This window comes from Lepidothrix coronata, unplaced genomic scaffold (genome assembly GCF_001604755.1).
Source record: "Lepidothrix coronata isolate B3197 unplaced genomic scaffold, Lepidothrix_coronata-1.0 Scaffold20, whole genome shotgun sequence".
NCBI classification, from domain to species: Eukaryota; Metazoa; Chordata; class Aves; order Passeriformes; family Pipridae; genus Lepidothrix; species Lepidothrix coronata.
In genome coordinates, this window is record NW_016690200.1 from 3,827,518 (window position 1) to 3,843,595 (window position 16,078).

Below are 16,078 nucleotides of genomic sequence, written 5' to 3' on the forward strand. Positions count from 1 at the left end.
ACAATCTACACTTGCAGTAAAACTTCTAGATATGAATATTAATTGAACACTCGCCTTTGTTTTTCAGTCCCAAAGGTATAGTTTGCAATCTTATATAGAATCATAGAATCATAGAATGGTTTGGGTTGAAAGGGACCTTTAAAGGTCATCTAGTTCCAACTCCCCTGCAATGAGCAGGGACAGCTTCAAGCAGATCAGGTTGCTCAGAGCCCTGCCCAGTTTGACTGTGAATGTTTCCAGGGATGGGGCATCCACTACCATGCAACCTGTGTTTCACTGTCCTCATTGGAAAAAATTTCTTCCTTATGTCTGGTCTGAATTGACCTTGTTTTAGTTTAAAGCCGTGATCCCATGTCCTACTGCAACAGGCCCTGCTAAAAAAATCTTTCCTATAAGCCCCCTTTAGGTTCTGAATGGCTGCTCTAACATCTCCCCAGGCTGAACAACCCCAGCTCTCTCAGCCTGTCTCCAAAGAGGAGGTGTTCCAGACTAACCATTTTTGTGGCCCTGCTTTGGATCTGCTCCAATAGTTCCATGATTTTCCTTTGTTGAGGACTTCAGACTTGGAAAAAGTACTCCAGGTAGGATGTCATGAGACTGTGGTAGAAGGAGAGAATTACCTCCCTTGACCTGCTGCCACCCTTCTCTTGATGCAGCCCAGAGCACAATCAGCTTTCTGGGCTGGGGGTGCACATTGCTGGCTTGCGTCCAGCCTTTCAACCCCAAATCTTCCTCTGCAGGGCTGGTTTCAGTCCCTTCATACATAAAGTTCATAACAGAAACACTTCAATCTCGTTGTCTTTTAACAAAGAAAATATGAACATGTTGGTGTTAGAGATTGTGATTCATGAATACGAAAAAAGATTAGACACACATACGCACACACACACACACATACAGAGAGACTCCAGACTAATAAATAAATAAAATTCACTTCCATTTCCTATGGAAGCACAGAAAGCCAGGTCCCAGGTTAAGATCTATCTTACTCTTGCTCTAAGTAGGACTGAGAATGTTCTTTTTGACATAACACCTGGTCATTTCAAGAACAAATAACAACTCGTAGAGTCTGAATTACCTCTCTTAGCTCTGTTGTGGAAACAGATGTTGCCAAGTTTGACAACTGCAAGGCACCACATTGCTTTGTGAATGAGTGAGATTCAAAACAGGTAACACTAAGGACACCTCCAATGTTCAGGCATAAGATCTCTAAACCTATGCAGTCTCTCAAAAGCCAACACTTTTGTTAAACATGCTAAGAAATTACTTGTGTTACAGCTTTGCTTTACCCTCTTTGATGTCAATAATAGTTGCTGTGGCTCAAAAAGCAATATTTCAGTATATATGCATAGACTTTTTTTTTTTTGAGGAGAATTCACACAAACTAATTCAAAAATTAGTCTTTGATGTGAATGAAATGTCAGAAAATACCCTTGGAAAAGAACAAAGTAATTGGCAGTCCAAGACAAAAAAAATCATAGTATATGTATTTTATGCAACATTTTATCTGAAAACATAGAAACTACAGTAAGTTTGGTATGAACTCACCTGTGAGCAGAGCGCTTAGGAAACAGTGTTAGTATTGAATAGTCCTTAAAAGTGGTGGTTGTTTTTGCTGCCCAGGTGTCTGTTGGTGGCTGCTACAGAAGTGGCATTCACCCTGCTCTAGGCTGTCACTAAAGGGGCATTTCCACGTAACTGAGAGTGAGGGACTCACTGTATTGCCACTCACAAAGGGCAGTAGCTGCTAGAAAGCTCAGGCTGCTGGAACATGACATAATAAAAAAATAACTTTATAAAAACATGCCCCCTCTCCTCCAGTTCTGGCAGAGCAGAGCGGTTGTGAATGAGTTAATGTTTGTCTTGAAAGAAGTTCTTCTAAGGAAGTGAATTATAGCATGGTCCCATTATATTAAACACCATCCTTGCTTTCTTCGTGTTTATGCACAACACACAGCATGTAAAGTACTACCTGATAATACATAATCTCTACGCTTCTTGAGTATTTTATGTGATATTACCTTTTTTTCACGTAAACTCTCCGCTATTGATTTACACCACCTCAACACACAAGCGAAGAAGATACAATGACAAAAAAAATACAAAACAGAATAGCAAGTACTGAGAGTCTCCTCATAAAACATTTTTGTGTTGAAATACATGCTTTAGAGATCTCTGACTGCTACCGATAAATCCTTACTGTCTTTTTGTTCTAATTAAGGGGTCCAAGAGACCACTCAACCCATATAAATCATGCACTAGAATACAGTTCTAAAAAAAGCACAAAGCCTCTACTATTAATTGATTGAAGCAAAAAATAGAAACCACTAATATCTCTTTTCTCTCATAAAATGATTAAAGTTGTTACTAAAAGCAATACATTTACTTAACATGTAAAGTATTTAAAGACTTTAAACAGTTTCAGAAACTCCCCAGACTGATGACAATACATTTTATTTAAGACACAAGCTGCTGCCCAAGTAGTAACTCAAAATTTTTCAAAAGCTTTGCAACAATTTCTTCTCACAATGCAAAAGGTACACGAGTATTTTGCCAAATTTAAACCCAAAATTGCTAACTGTGTTAATACCAAACTATGGTTCTCTAAACAGAAAGATAATTTAAGGAATGTCATATGAATAATTTGTTTGATTTGGAGATGGGAATCATTCAGGTAAATTATTCTGCCTGACCTTAAAAATTCTAACATATGCTAATAGCTGGATTATAAAAATGGAAAGTAGCATGGGCTCCCACTTTGAGATCTGATTTATCATTTTTATTGCATTTTCATTACCTAAACAGAATTAGAAACAGTATCTTCAAAACAGCAGTTAAAGTTGATACGATCGGGCATAAAATCAGGCAAGGGCACATTTGGCGAGTATGTGTTTGCCAGATTGACAGCAGTATTGTAAGCTTTCAGAATCAATAAGTTTTCTCACTACAGTTAAAGGAGAGGTTAGTAATAAATCTCCAACTTAATGCAATAGCCATAATTGTAAGACACAAGCCTCCCCCTCCCTGCACTATTAGCAGCAGATATCAAATGAAACAACCGGCACAAAACAGGCAACGCACTTCGTATTCTACCGTGTACACAAAAAGATTGAGGGAAACGAAAAAGGGGATGAGAAAAGGAAAGAAAAAAACCCCCAAAACAACCCAAACCACCCCACCGCCAGACATACATTAAGCTAGTTTGACAGCACCATTGTTCAGCTGTCCCATTGTCAGACCAAAAGATGTATTCAATGCTACAATGTCTGCTAGCAAATAAACAAAAGACTACATTTTTCAAAGCGGGGTGCCAATTCCAGCATAATTCTGTGTGTATGTGCGTGTGTGCGTGTGTCTGCGTGTTGTGTGTCTCTGAAAAGAGTAGTCGATGCTGGCCCCCCGCTAAACCCGGGAGCATTATCAGAGAATAGATGTGTAATCCCACATATAGGAGCATTTAGATATTTTTAAAACATCTTCAAGTGGTACGGACTAGGTAGAGCATTAGTAACTATTTACATAGGCTAAGTGAAAATTAAAGTGGTATTTAGGGCACTAGCTCTAATATGGAGTCTCCCTGAGCTTTTTCCATGCTTATTCCATGCCCAGTGCATAATAATGAAGCAGGCAGAAATATTGCAAAGGAGGTAATAAAAGAAATACCAGTTCTCTTATAGGAAAAAAAAAAAAAGATAAATATATTATTTTTTTTTTCCCCTCCTTGCCCTCTCCGTACATTTGTCGTCATACATGAAACGTGCGGTTCGAACTAGTGGAAAATGCTACTTGCACCCAGCAATGCTTGTCTTTTCCTTTAAATAAGGGAAACTACTTAATACACAGCATGGTTATAGTTGCAGCGGGCCCAGGCAACTCGAAAGCACGCGTTAAAACAAAGGAGACAACATACCTTAAAAGCAGCTCCTCATTTCTCATAGTAACAGCGGATTTGGGACAGCGCATGCTTTCTGCACCGATATTCTCAACAAAAGCCAGTTCAGAAGTGCGCTCAAACATCAATGCCACAGTAGCTACTCACTAATGGCTACTCTTTCTCTCTTTCTCTCTCTAGTCAGACGCTGAGTGGTGGAGCAAAGGGGCCCCTGCAGATTCACTAAGCAGAAATAATCCTCTCTGACAAGTTATGTTGTCTGGGCATATTTTACATTAATGCACTGTGCTGCCTATAGGGGTCTTGTTTGCGTTCACTCTAGCCTGGCTGGTGTTAGCTCTCTTAATTACCAGTTAAAAAAAAATTAGCAACATTACCCCCCCCCCATTAAAAAAAAATCTATATCTATATCTATTTCTATATATATAACTGAAAGAAAAGGGGAGGAAATCTATGGGCAAATGAGAGAAATCTTTCCCCCTCTGGAAGGATGCATGCTCGATATGGATCTTTTGTTTGCCCTGCGAACTCGGTGAATACAGTGGCAAAGAGATGCTGTGGCTTGTGAGGCTTGTGCACTTTAAGGGAATTGGGTTAGAGGCTCTTTCTGGGGCTCTGGAGTCGCAGCTGGAGCTCTTGCTCTCTCCCTCCTTCCCTTCCCTGTTCAAGGCTGAGTGGCTTTATGGGACCTGCCAGCTCACATCAGAGAGACTGGGGAGTATTAATGCAGGCACCTGGGGATCTTCTTCAAGTTTTCAGTTTCTCTTGACAATTTTAACCCCCTCAAAACACAAGTTCAAAATCCCTCCAATTTTAACCCCTCTGAAACACAACTCGGTTACCAAGTAACTCAGTTTGCTTTAACCCAGACCCTTACTCTTGGCTTTCGCGGAGTTCTCGCAGATGGGAAAGGATGTTGCATTATTCAATGATTTACTCACTTCCTATGTATGAAAGGAACTATAGTGTAACACAGATTTCAGGGAAACAGCCTCTTTGGCCCTATTTGTGAGATCCACCATGTGATTTGTAGAAGCAGGTTGTGGTCTTCCCTGTTGCCAAGGTAGTCAAAGAGAGGTTTATTTTCATGTCTTGGTTTCAACTTCTGCAGTGTAAGTCCTTGAACCATACAGCTACTTTTGAGGCAGGAAGATGGTTGGTTTTTTTTATTTTTTTTATATTTTTTAAATGTACATTGGATACTTGAGTAGGTGCTTATTTGGTAGACTGAAAAAGTCAACAAGCCATTGACGCTCTTTTCAGTCAAAGGCTTTTCTGCACCATTGTGGCAGTACAATGCATCTTAAAAATGATCGTAATTTCCTCTCAGGTCATGTTAACATAAGAAGGTACAAAACTCAATAAACACGAATTGTTCAAAATTGACAGATAGTCAAAAAGCCCAGTCAGGCTAAAAATCGATCTGGACCTCAAAATGTGGATTCAGATTCCATAGACTTCTGGCTATGTCTGGTTGGTCTGAATCTCTTTTCCTACATTATATATTACTGCCTCAAAATATATTGCCACAATGTCGTGATGCAGTGCTACTGCTGCTATTTCCATAACAGAAGTTGGCATTTAGAGGCTTAATCTTTTTGGTAAACTTGAGTCTGGGAATGAAAGCAAAGAGGAGAGCAATCACCAGTATAAATACACTGATAGCAAGATCTTGCCTTTCTGATGGCAGCTGTAAACTTCTATTAAGGTCATAAATATTTTGCTACAGAAACGATTTTTTTGTTCTACACTTCTCATTGAGCACTGTGAGACCTCGGGATTAGTTTCAGTCACTCTGATATAGTATTTGTCAAGTGACCAAAAGACAAATTAAAAAACAAACCTGGGCATAGTCTACTTTTAGTGATGTAGAGAGAAAGATGGTAGTTTAGAAAACATGGATATCATGAAGGACTGCAAGTCAAGAGAAGGCAGGTTTCAGTTTGCTCCCCTTTTCATCTGCAAAACATGACTGGGATTCTAGTTGGTCTTGCAATAAAAAATAATAAATCATTTTAATGATTAGCAGTTCAAACTAATTCCATGTTAAAATGTCATGCTCCAAGGTCAACTGAGACAACATAGCTTGTGGTTCATGCTAAAAATATCTGAACAGTCATGGAAGGCAGCCAGGAAAATACTCAACCAACATGACAAATCCCATACCTCCTGCCCCAAATGCTAAATCCATTACTACCATTTCAAGCATGGCCACCAGCACTCCAGATTCCTCCTCCTTCACTGTTCCCCTCCAAATGACTTGTGCCCAGCCCAACTCGCCGTGGTGCCTGGGCAGCTCCAGACCAGTCTCGGGCTCGTGAGACTGGTGTATAAGAAGCAGCAAATACCAGAGAATGCCACAGAATACACAGCTGAACGGGAAGTGTCAAACAGTCTGATAAACTGCTACAGTTTTCCAAAAATATGGCAAGGATCAGCATCTTAAGACACTACCAGCTGAGGGAACAAAGCTTTCTTTTCAGGCTGGAGCAGAATGGCTCACACAGAGCCCTTTGGTGGTGAATCAATGGGCTTCTGTTGGAGGCTCCATGCAGTTGCAAGTTCTTGATCATTTCTGTACTTAGAAAGAAGGAGAAGCAGCAGCAATAGGAAATAAAGTGAAGTATTATGGAAGGACTCATCTACAGCCAAAGGAATAAGTTTTAAAAAAAAGAAAAAAAAGAAAAGAAAATCCACAAAGTGATAACACAGACAGACAAAAAGAACCTACGCTTTCTATCACACATAATGAAACGTCTGACAGCACAACATCTGCAGAGGGATCACAGCTGCTGAGGATGAGAGGGAATATGAGTCTTATTTTTCAGTTGTAGAGATGTACTAAGCAGGAGTGCCTTTAAAATAATATGGCTGAAGGGAAGATTAAACCAGATGCACAGGGCTATCTGGCTTCTTTCAGGATGAAAGTCCAGCTGTGGAGTTTAAATTCAACATTTAACATGAAAATTGATTGTAGATTCATAACTGATATGCATATATTGTAGAATGTTCTGCACAAATTACATACAGTGAAAATTTAATAGTTTCATTGCCCTGTATTTAATGGAAACCCAAGCCTTCTACGTGTGGCCTATGAGTTTGCTAAACTAATTATGTGATGCTGCAAATCCTTGAAAGGCCACAGGAATACCAATCATTTACACAGGTAAAATGATCAAAACTTCAGAGGCAAACCCGTAAAAACAACTAATTTAGACAAATTCAAAATGTGCCTTCTGCTCTTGACTTCTAGTTCAAATTATTCTTTGACCATTCCATTTGCTTACAATATTTTAAAAATATTCAGAAGCCCAAAACACGGTGGCATTTTGCTACACTAGAAAAACCAAAACTACCCGCCAAGCAATGGACTACATTTCATGACAGAGAAATGGTGGACAAGTGTCCAGGACAATGGACCAAAAATCATGAATGCAATCATGAGAGGAATAGAAAAGTTTGATTCATTTCCCCTTTCACCACATGTCCCCGTGTCAAATCTCACACAAGCCAATTAACCTCCTGCTCACATCTCCATCTTTAAAATGAAAAAAACCCAGTGTACTGCAGAGCAGTGTGACAATAATACAGAACACTACAAGATGTATAAACCAGCGTATTATTGTGAGTTGCACAATAAAATAAGCCTTCTCCTCACAAGAGGTGCTTGCAGTCTAAGTCAGTTATCTGCTGTTCTGCGCAGTTATTTAGGCTCAAATCACATTTGTTTTGTGTGTGTGAAAAGCTACACTTTAATCTGATAGCATTTTACTGTTTTAGGTGGCTAAATCTCACCTTTGAAACTGAGTAATTAGTCTAAGCTAGTCATCTATGGTTTCTCTATTGTCACTGAGGGGAGATTAGTTATACTAAAGAGCATTACTATGTCTCTCCCTTGACTACAAAGGGATTAGATCCCTAACTTTTAGATACATATATGAGGCAAGACAAATCCCACCTACCCCACCTCTGTGCCTGAAGCAAAGGTGAGAATTCCCACATCTCTGTTCCAGCATCACCAGCGTGTGTCCCTGTGCTCCACAGCACTGCCACCTCCCTGGGCACACTGCGACTGCTGTGCCAGGGCAGCTCAGAGACCTTGAGCCTGTCTGGCACTTCTAGGTAGCTGCAACCTGCCTGCAGGATGTCTGCAGCAATCAGGTTGTAGATGGGCAAGACTGCCAGGTCTGGAACAGACCTATCCAGAGGAGGGGCATGAAGATGCTCATAGGGTTGGAGCACCTTTCTTGTGGATACAAGCTGAGGGAGCTAGAGTTGTTTCATCCTGGAGACAAGAAGGCTCCAAGAAGACTTCACCTTCAGCATCTGAGAGGGGCCTACAAGAGAGCTGGAGAGGGACTTGTCACAAGGGCATGTAGTGATGTGACATGGGGTAATGGCTTTACAATGAAAGAAGGAAGGTTCAGATTAAATATTAGGAAGAAATTCTTTATTATGAAGGTGGTGAGGCCCTGGCATAGGTTGCCCAGAGAAGTTGTGGATGCCCCATCCCTGGAAGTGTTCAAGGCCAGGTTGGATGGGGCTCTGAGCAACACGGTTTAGAATGAGATGATTTTAAGGTCCCTTTCAACGCAAACTATTCTGTGATTCTATGACATATATGTTACACCTATGCAAAGTTTGAAGTAGAAAGATAATTGGCCTCAGCTTCGGAAGTGGAGCATGTGGAGTCTTTCCAGCAGGCTTTGAGAAAGCAGACAGTTCATTTATGTATTTTCTCCTAAACCCTAGAAAAAATGAGTAACTCATTGCCTGCAGCTTTTATGTTATTGGAAATAGTGGTACACAAGACCAGGTATTATTGCTAGAACCAGATTACTCTGGGCCGCTTCATTGCTGAGTGTGAATAGCAAGAAATTGGCTGCAACTCAAAAGGCTGAATCTCATTAGGCTTTACCTCTGCTCTTATTGAAGTTTTTGTTCATTTTTACCTAGAACGAGTGATCACACTTTTGTCTCTGTTTTCTCTGTTGATTTTGGTTTTTATTTATACAGCCTTTAAGACAGTTGCAGATGGGAGATCAATTGTGGTCCTGAACTCCAGCAACCCAACATCTAAGATACTACTTTTATCAGGGGAGCAGAAACCCTGTGATAATAACCAGTCTTGCATTTGCTATTTGTATTATGCCCATACATACAGGTGGAAAAGTTTCTTTGCTGCTACAGGCTATGAAAACACAAGATACAGAGACTCAGTTCAGCCCCTCTATGTACCTTAATACAATTTTGTGATAAAATTTTATCAATTGTCTTTAGTACCAATTGCACGTGTGCAGAGAACACTGTCTTCAGGACAGGTGCTGCCTCTGTATGCCTTGTTAAACATGCAGTATCTTTGTGTGCAGGAAAAGGAAAATTATTTTCAAGCTCCTGCACTAGAGGTGCAAAATCACACATTTTTTTCACTTAAGCAGACAACAAAACCAGTCTAACATTTGTCCATTCTCCTTTTGTCTGTTTTGGCAGATATTTTAGATTATATGGCTAGATTTTCTGTCTGAGTCATGGGGCTGGCTGTTACTTAGAGATTGTTCATCTGCATGATGCAAAAGGTCTTTTCCAGCCTTTTTCACTTGGGAGCATCCAAGGAGCATGAAAATTAACAAGCACAGACAGAAAACACAGAAGTACAAAATGTTGTGTAGATGCTGAAGATTAATCCTTGGACAGCAGGGGAATAAAAAGTTTTGTATTTAAAGCATACAGCATGACTGGTACCCACTGCTTCTCTCTGACAGAAAAGGTGTGCGCTGCCTCCCTCCAGCATTCAGCAGCGCTGACTCTGCATCTCAGCATCTGGAAGACAGAGGCACCAGAAGGGACAATCTCATCCTATTTGCCTAAACAATGTACTCCAGTGCTTCCCTCACCCTCAACAGGGAAAGGGACAAAAAATCATAGCTTGTGCAGCTCACAAGTTCTAACACAGAAATGCACATCATTGTGTTTTTTAAAGACAATACATCACTCAAAACAGCTTACAACTGGTCAGACTGTGATTGCAGACACGGCTACTCTACAAAGCACATAAATTATTTGGAACGATCTCCGTGTCCTAAGAACATCTGGCCTGCGACTAAAGGGAAGGAGGAGAAAGCTGATCAAGAGAACAAAGAGTAAAAGTAACGGAAGAGGCAACAGACCACTAGATCTAAGAGAAAGAAAAAGAAGGCAGAGAGAGAATAAACACATCTAGTTACAGAACCATTTGTTTTCTGCTTTAGTTTAAAGGCTATTTAAGGCATAAATAGTATGTAGAACCTACTCTGTCTAAACAAGAATATCTTTATTTTGCACTCATAGTAATGTCAAGATCATCACTTTAAGATGTGTCATGTAGGATATCAAGGATCTTGCTTTCTTGGGAACACAGTCTAAAGAAAGTAAACTTGCACAATATATACAAATATATAGGCTGTATGTATTAACACATATGCATGAACATGAAAAATGATGGTAATTACAGATGAGAATTTAATGGCTACTCATCCTCTTAAGCTAAAATTAGAAATAAAAGCACATTTAACATTTCTGTTGAGTCGATTTTAAAATGAGCTTATGGTGCTGTACACAGAAGGTTCATTTCACACATCCATGAGGTGTATCCAACACTAGGGATGAACGTGGATATTTAAAAACTAGCTCTCACCAGAGAGAGCGATGCTCAACAGAAACTCATGTGAAAGTGAAAAAGAGCAAGGACTTTAATTTCTTGGATCGGGCATCTAGACGAGTGGGCACATCTACCTACAGAACCTTTAGCAATGAATGTGATGTGATGTGATAAGTGGACCTTACTCCTACACTATCCAACAAGAAATACAGGCTTACTGGAAAAACTCATCATCCACCAAGTTTCCTGAAAAGGTAGGTAATATGGCATTGTCCTATATGGAAGGGAAGCAAACTGAAAGTTGAATAATTCAAATCAGATCTCTGGTTATAAATACTGTTTAAGAACTCTTGATTCATTATCTGATAATAGTTAGACTTTCCATTTACAAACGCTCTGAAGAGAAGGAAATGTATCAGTTTCTATGAAGTTGCCATAAATAAAACTAATAACTACAAAATAATTTTTATTATGTTATAACTGAATTGTCACAGACATTGATTTCATCAGCTGGTATCCTCAGTAATTAGTTTTATTGCATAATTGAAAAAAAAATCACACTTTTTTATAGCTTTAAACTTTTTACCTAACATTTTCTGTACAAAAGGTACTCTTCCTTCCTCTCTTCCTTTTTGTCTTTAAAAATCTATTAGCATTGATTAAAATGAAAGAGCTGGGATATAAATCTTCTGTTAGATTTACAACACATTTTTCTTTGACCTTTCTCATGTCATCCCACACTTGACAGTTTTGTGCAAGATGTTAAAGAATGACTAGTGATTTTTAGTGATTGTAAGTGCCTAAATTCACAGAGTTTTGTAGGGCCAGTAATTCAAAGTTAGGATGTTGATTTGTGGGGAGGAAGAAATAAATGAGACTGTGAAAACACCCGGAAGATGGATTCATTGCAAAACCCTTGATGGAAATTCTGCCCAAACTGAAATTCTAGGCTAAAGAATTCCTTAAAATGTCAGAGCACAAATTTTTTGAAGAAAAAGGTGTCTTTGTCAAAGATCTTTATGAGGGTATCGAGTACACCCTCAGTAAGTTCACAGATGACTAAGTTGGATGGGAGTAGTGATCTGCTGGTGGATCTAGACAGGCTGGATTGATAAGCCAAGGCCAATTGCAAGAGGTTCAACAAGGCCAAGTGCAGGGTCTTGCTCTTAGGTCACAACAATCTTGTGCAGCACTACAGGCTGGGGGAAGAGTGGCTGGAAAGCTGCCTGGCAGAAAAGGACCTGGGGGTGCTCACTGACAGCAGCTTGACATGAGCCAGTGTGTGCCCAGGTGGCCAAAAAACCAACAGAGTCCTGGCTTGTATCAGCATCAGTGTGGCCAGCAGGACTGGGGAAGTGATTGTCCCTCTGTACTTGGCACTGGTGAGGCTGCACCTCAAATGCTGGGTTCAGTTTTGGGCTCCTCATGACAAGAAAGACTGTGAGGTTCTGGAGCATGTCCAAAGATGGGCAACGGAGCTCAGGAAGGGTCTGAAGCACAAGGATGAGGTGCAGCTGAGGGAAACAGTGGCATTTAGTCTGTAGAGGAGACTGGGGGGTGACCTTGTTTGTCTCTACAACTACCTGACAGGAGGTTGTAGTTGGGTGGGGTTTGGTCTCTTCTCCCTGATAACAAGCAACAGGACAAGATGAAACAGCCTCAGGTTGCACTAGGGGAGGTTTAGATGCATATTACAAAACATTTCTTCATGAAAAGGGTTGTCAAGCCCTGGGACAGGTTCCCCAGGGACATGGTGGAGGCAGGGATTTAAAAGATGTGTAGATGTGGCACTGGTGAGGTATGGTTTAGTGATGGGCTTGGCAGTGCTGAGTTAATGGTGGGATTCAATGATCTTTTCCAACCCATATAATTCTATGATTCTATGATTCTCAGTTCAAATTTGCTTTTATTAGTCTGTCATGCAACTTAAACATACATTTTTTTTTATAGTGAGCTAACTGGGGAAAATACTGCTTAAGGATATCTTGACAAAATGGAGTGTCAAGATACCAAAATCTTACTGGAGTAATGGAAGTAGCATAAAAAGCCAGGTAAGTCCACTCTCAAATAAGTTTTTGCAATTGCAGGTAGGCTGTGCCCATTAGCTGTCATGTTTTAGTGGATGATGTAAATGTATCCTAAGCCCCAGAGGGAGGAAGGCTCATGCAAAACTAAGCTATGATCCCAGATTGTGAGCAAACTGGATCCTAATTCTGAGTCTTAAAGTAACTGCACTTTGCATGCCCAAACTCTTTGTAAAGGCAGTTCCTTCAGATATGCTTTGGTCTGATTAATGCCGTTTAAGTTTGGGAACTTAAGAGAGAAACCCAAGAGCATAATGTCCTTTGACTTCCGATTAAATTCCAGTTAAACCCATCATAGATCTCCCTCTGGGGAACGCAAGAAGCATAGGTGAATTAGGATCAACCTCAGAATCTGGTCAAAAGGTCTTTTCCAGCCTTTTTCACTTGGGAGCATCCCAGCTGAGCATCCAGCTGAGCATCCATGTCTATTTTGTTCACAAATCCTGTTTCCAGAAGAATATTTAGCCAATGCCAACAGACCTGGCAATGGCATCCTTTCTTGAAATGGGCTGTGTGGTGCTGCCCAGGGTTCTTTCTAAACCTGCTGTAACAAAGATATGTGTAACTACAGATGTACATGTGGCAGCTCAAAAGTGCCTTGAGATTACCCTCTGAGAAAAGATAGGAAATAAAAGAGACTCACTTTCAGACACCTTCCATGCCACACAACTGATGAATGCTGTTCATTCAAAGAAAAAGGCCCAAGAACAGCCATATACATTTTATCTACCACCTTACTGTAACCAAACACCACTGGACTTCTTAATATCTCATTTCCCATAACCAGATGCTCAGATAACATTTGTCAAAAACAATTTCTGTGTCGTCAGCAGTGGATTTCTCACAACACTTACCATGTTGCTCTCCCATCAAAGGTTTGTGGAGCCCCAGGAGACTTTGTGAAATGAAATGGCAGCGGGGGAATGGTTCGAGGGCCTAAGGGGCACATGAAAAACTGAGTACTTTGCCTAAATTCCTCCCACTTCCGAGCTCAGTAAGGTGATGCTGTGGAGCTGTGGAGAGAGCTGTGCTTTTGGGTTTTCTGGCTGTGTTCTTGAATCATTTGGTGCAATGCTTGGCCAGCACACGCAGCCTTGTGGGACCCCATCCATGTCCATCCAGACACGGCCCTTCGGTGTTAGCAGTGTGCTCAGTGCTTCAGCAAAACCTGCACTCTGATCCTTACAAGTGCCAAGAAGTCTGTTAAGTGTTTATATATTGCAACATTAAATGCTTGGTAAATTGCCACATTGTTTTGTGCTTTCAGTGCTCCCAAATCCGCATCATTCATCTTTCTCCTGCAAGGCCAAGCCCTGCCAAACTTGCTGAATGCACTTAACTGCAAATTAACACCCTGTAAAAACAGTTCCTCCCTTATTCTCATATGCTGTTATATGTAAAATCTACACCCAAAGTTAATTTCTTGCTGACCTTGTGCTGATTAATGCAAATTAAATTACATGCTAATTGCCCCAAATGGTTTGCATGCAGCCCAGAAATCAGTTCTTTTTGCTGGTGGTAAAACACATTTGTGATTTTTTACACAATTGTTACATTAAGTCATTGCTAGTCTTCCAGCATCTTAAAAAATCAGATGGTTTTGTGGCACCTTTTAGGAAGCAAGAAAAAAATAACCTAAAAAAGCATTATTAAGTTTTGATCCAGTCTTGCAGAAACCTTGCTTGTACCTCATGGGAGGAATTTTATGGCTCGTTCAGAGCTCAAGCTCCAAGATGCATTTTACAAAACCTTGAGCCAGTTTTGTTAAACCCGTCACTCCCTAATCCCCTTGTGCTTGTCAGCAGAGTACACAGGCACTTGATTTTGGACGTCTGATTTGATAAGGGGTGGGGGAAGAAGGGAGGGGAAACAGGGACTGCTATTTTAGATAGATCCTACTATATTCTTGCAATTCAAGAGAGAACAAGGAATATTTCAAACAGTTATACTGGGCAGAGAAGCTCTTAGAAAGGGGCTATGTATTGTGCTCCAGGGTGTCAGGGTTGTTTTGGCACTAAATCTGAATCTCAGCCATCAGACCTGATGTATGATGGCTTGCTGGGACTCTGGTTGGCAACTGGCATGGGGATCAAACGCAGCAGCAGGTAGTGCTTAGCCCTTCAGCAGTCCCCGGAGTGTCTGACATCTAGAGTACAAATGCACTTTGCATTTACATCCAGCAGTGGGGATAAAATTTGATTGATGTCACGGCGAAGCTGAGGAAAAAAAGAACCCCAAACATGGTGTTGTCCAAGAGAACAGTGGCTTTTTTTTTCCCAGATGCAGTGAGTTGTCACACTCCACTCCATATTTATCCCAAAGTAGGTAAACAAGGTTATGCCTGTTTTATAAAAAAAATGGCAACACAGAAATGTGGATGGCCCGTATTTACACATGCAGGATGAGGCAGAGCTGAAAACAGATTTTGCTGAGAGAAGATGGATGCACCCACCTGAGCACATAAGTCTAGAGAGGATTTAAGCCCCCTCTGTCCTGGTCACGAGCAATGTATGCCCAGACCAAAAAGGCACACGCCAGCTACTCCACATGCTCCCAGCTACACAGAATATCCTTAGCCTGACAACAGAACAAGAGACCTGGCAATAAACAGCCCAACTTCCACAATATCAAGGCTATAAGCATTAGATCATAGAAAGGACGAGGAAGGTTAAAGACACACACCATGGTTATTGCTATTCTAGTCATCCAAAGAATGATCAAGCAGGACAAACTGATGAAAGATGACATATATATAGTAAGCCTTAATGGACCTGATGCCTAAGAATGTTCATTCATTTGCTTTTCTGTAGTCTTTTCCATTACTGTTCCACTTTTGATAATATTTCTCCCTTCCTTCCCCTGTCCCTGTTTGACCCGATTTTGGTAGCAAGCCTCCTTTCTTAGATATTTTTGACTTTGACTTCTACTAGAAGCTGAGGCTGCCAAAATCCCAGCCCCCCTGCACTAGAGAGAGTACAATTCACTTGATTTTTACTATGAGTTCAAAGAAGCTTAATAAGCAATACCTGAGCACGTGAAACTCCTCAATTCAGAGACGAAAGTGTGACCAGCACCACCAAGAGTTCTCTGCTCCACAGCACCAACCCTAAGGGGTCTGTGCTGTTGAGTAATAAAAGTATTCCCTCTCCGAAGTCTCTCCTGAGCAGAGATTGTCGTGTCACACTCTGTTAAATTATGTGTGATGGGTCTGTCGTTAGGATTACTCTGTAGAAGAGACAGCTTGGAGGCTGCCAGATTCATTAAACATCTTCAGTGGGACTTCATGGGGGCCTTTCACTTACCCTGAACAAACAACAAACACACCCTTTGTGCTCAAGAACAAAGGGAGTTTTTGCACTTTTGTTTGATGTCAGTCACAACTGGAGATTAAAGCTTCTGCTCTGTGGATTTCAAAGTTGTCTCCCCCCTCCAAAGCTGCTCCTCTCGATGTTTGCTAGGCACTTC

At 40.8% G+C, this 16,078-nt stretch overlaps 1 protein-coding gene across 13 annotated transcripts in view; it reads right to left on the bottom strand.

The window, feature by feature from the left end:
• The window catches only part of CELF2 (CUGBP, Elav-like family member 2), a 556,743-nt gene that overhangs the window by 256,228 nt on the left and 284,437 nt on the right, over positions 1-16,078 (bottom strand). For 2 of the 13 annotated variants that reach the window (XM_017807748.1, XM_017807743.1), the window contains exon 1: positions 3,911-4,209. The exons of 8 other annotated variants lie outside the window; for them this stretch is intronic. In XM_017807748.1, the coding sequence (XP_017663237.1) occupies positions 3,911-4,017 (107 nt within the window). In that variant the 5' untranslated portion in view covers positions 4,018-4,209. Of the gene's footprint in view, positions 1-3,910; positions 4,210-16,078 lie in introns of those variants that run through there. 3 more of the 13 variants (XM_017807747.1, XM_017807753.1, XM_017807754.1) reach the window with 3 other exon arrangements.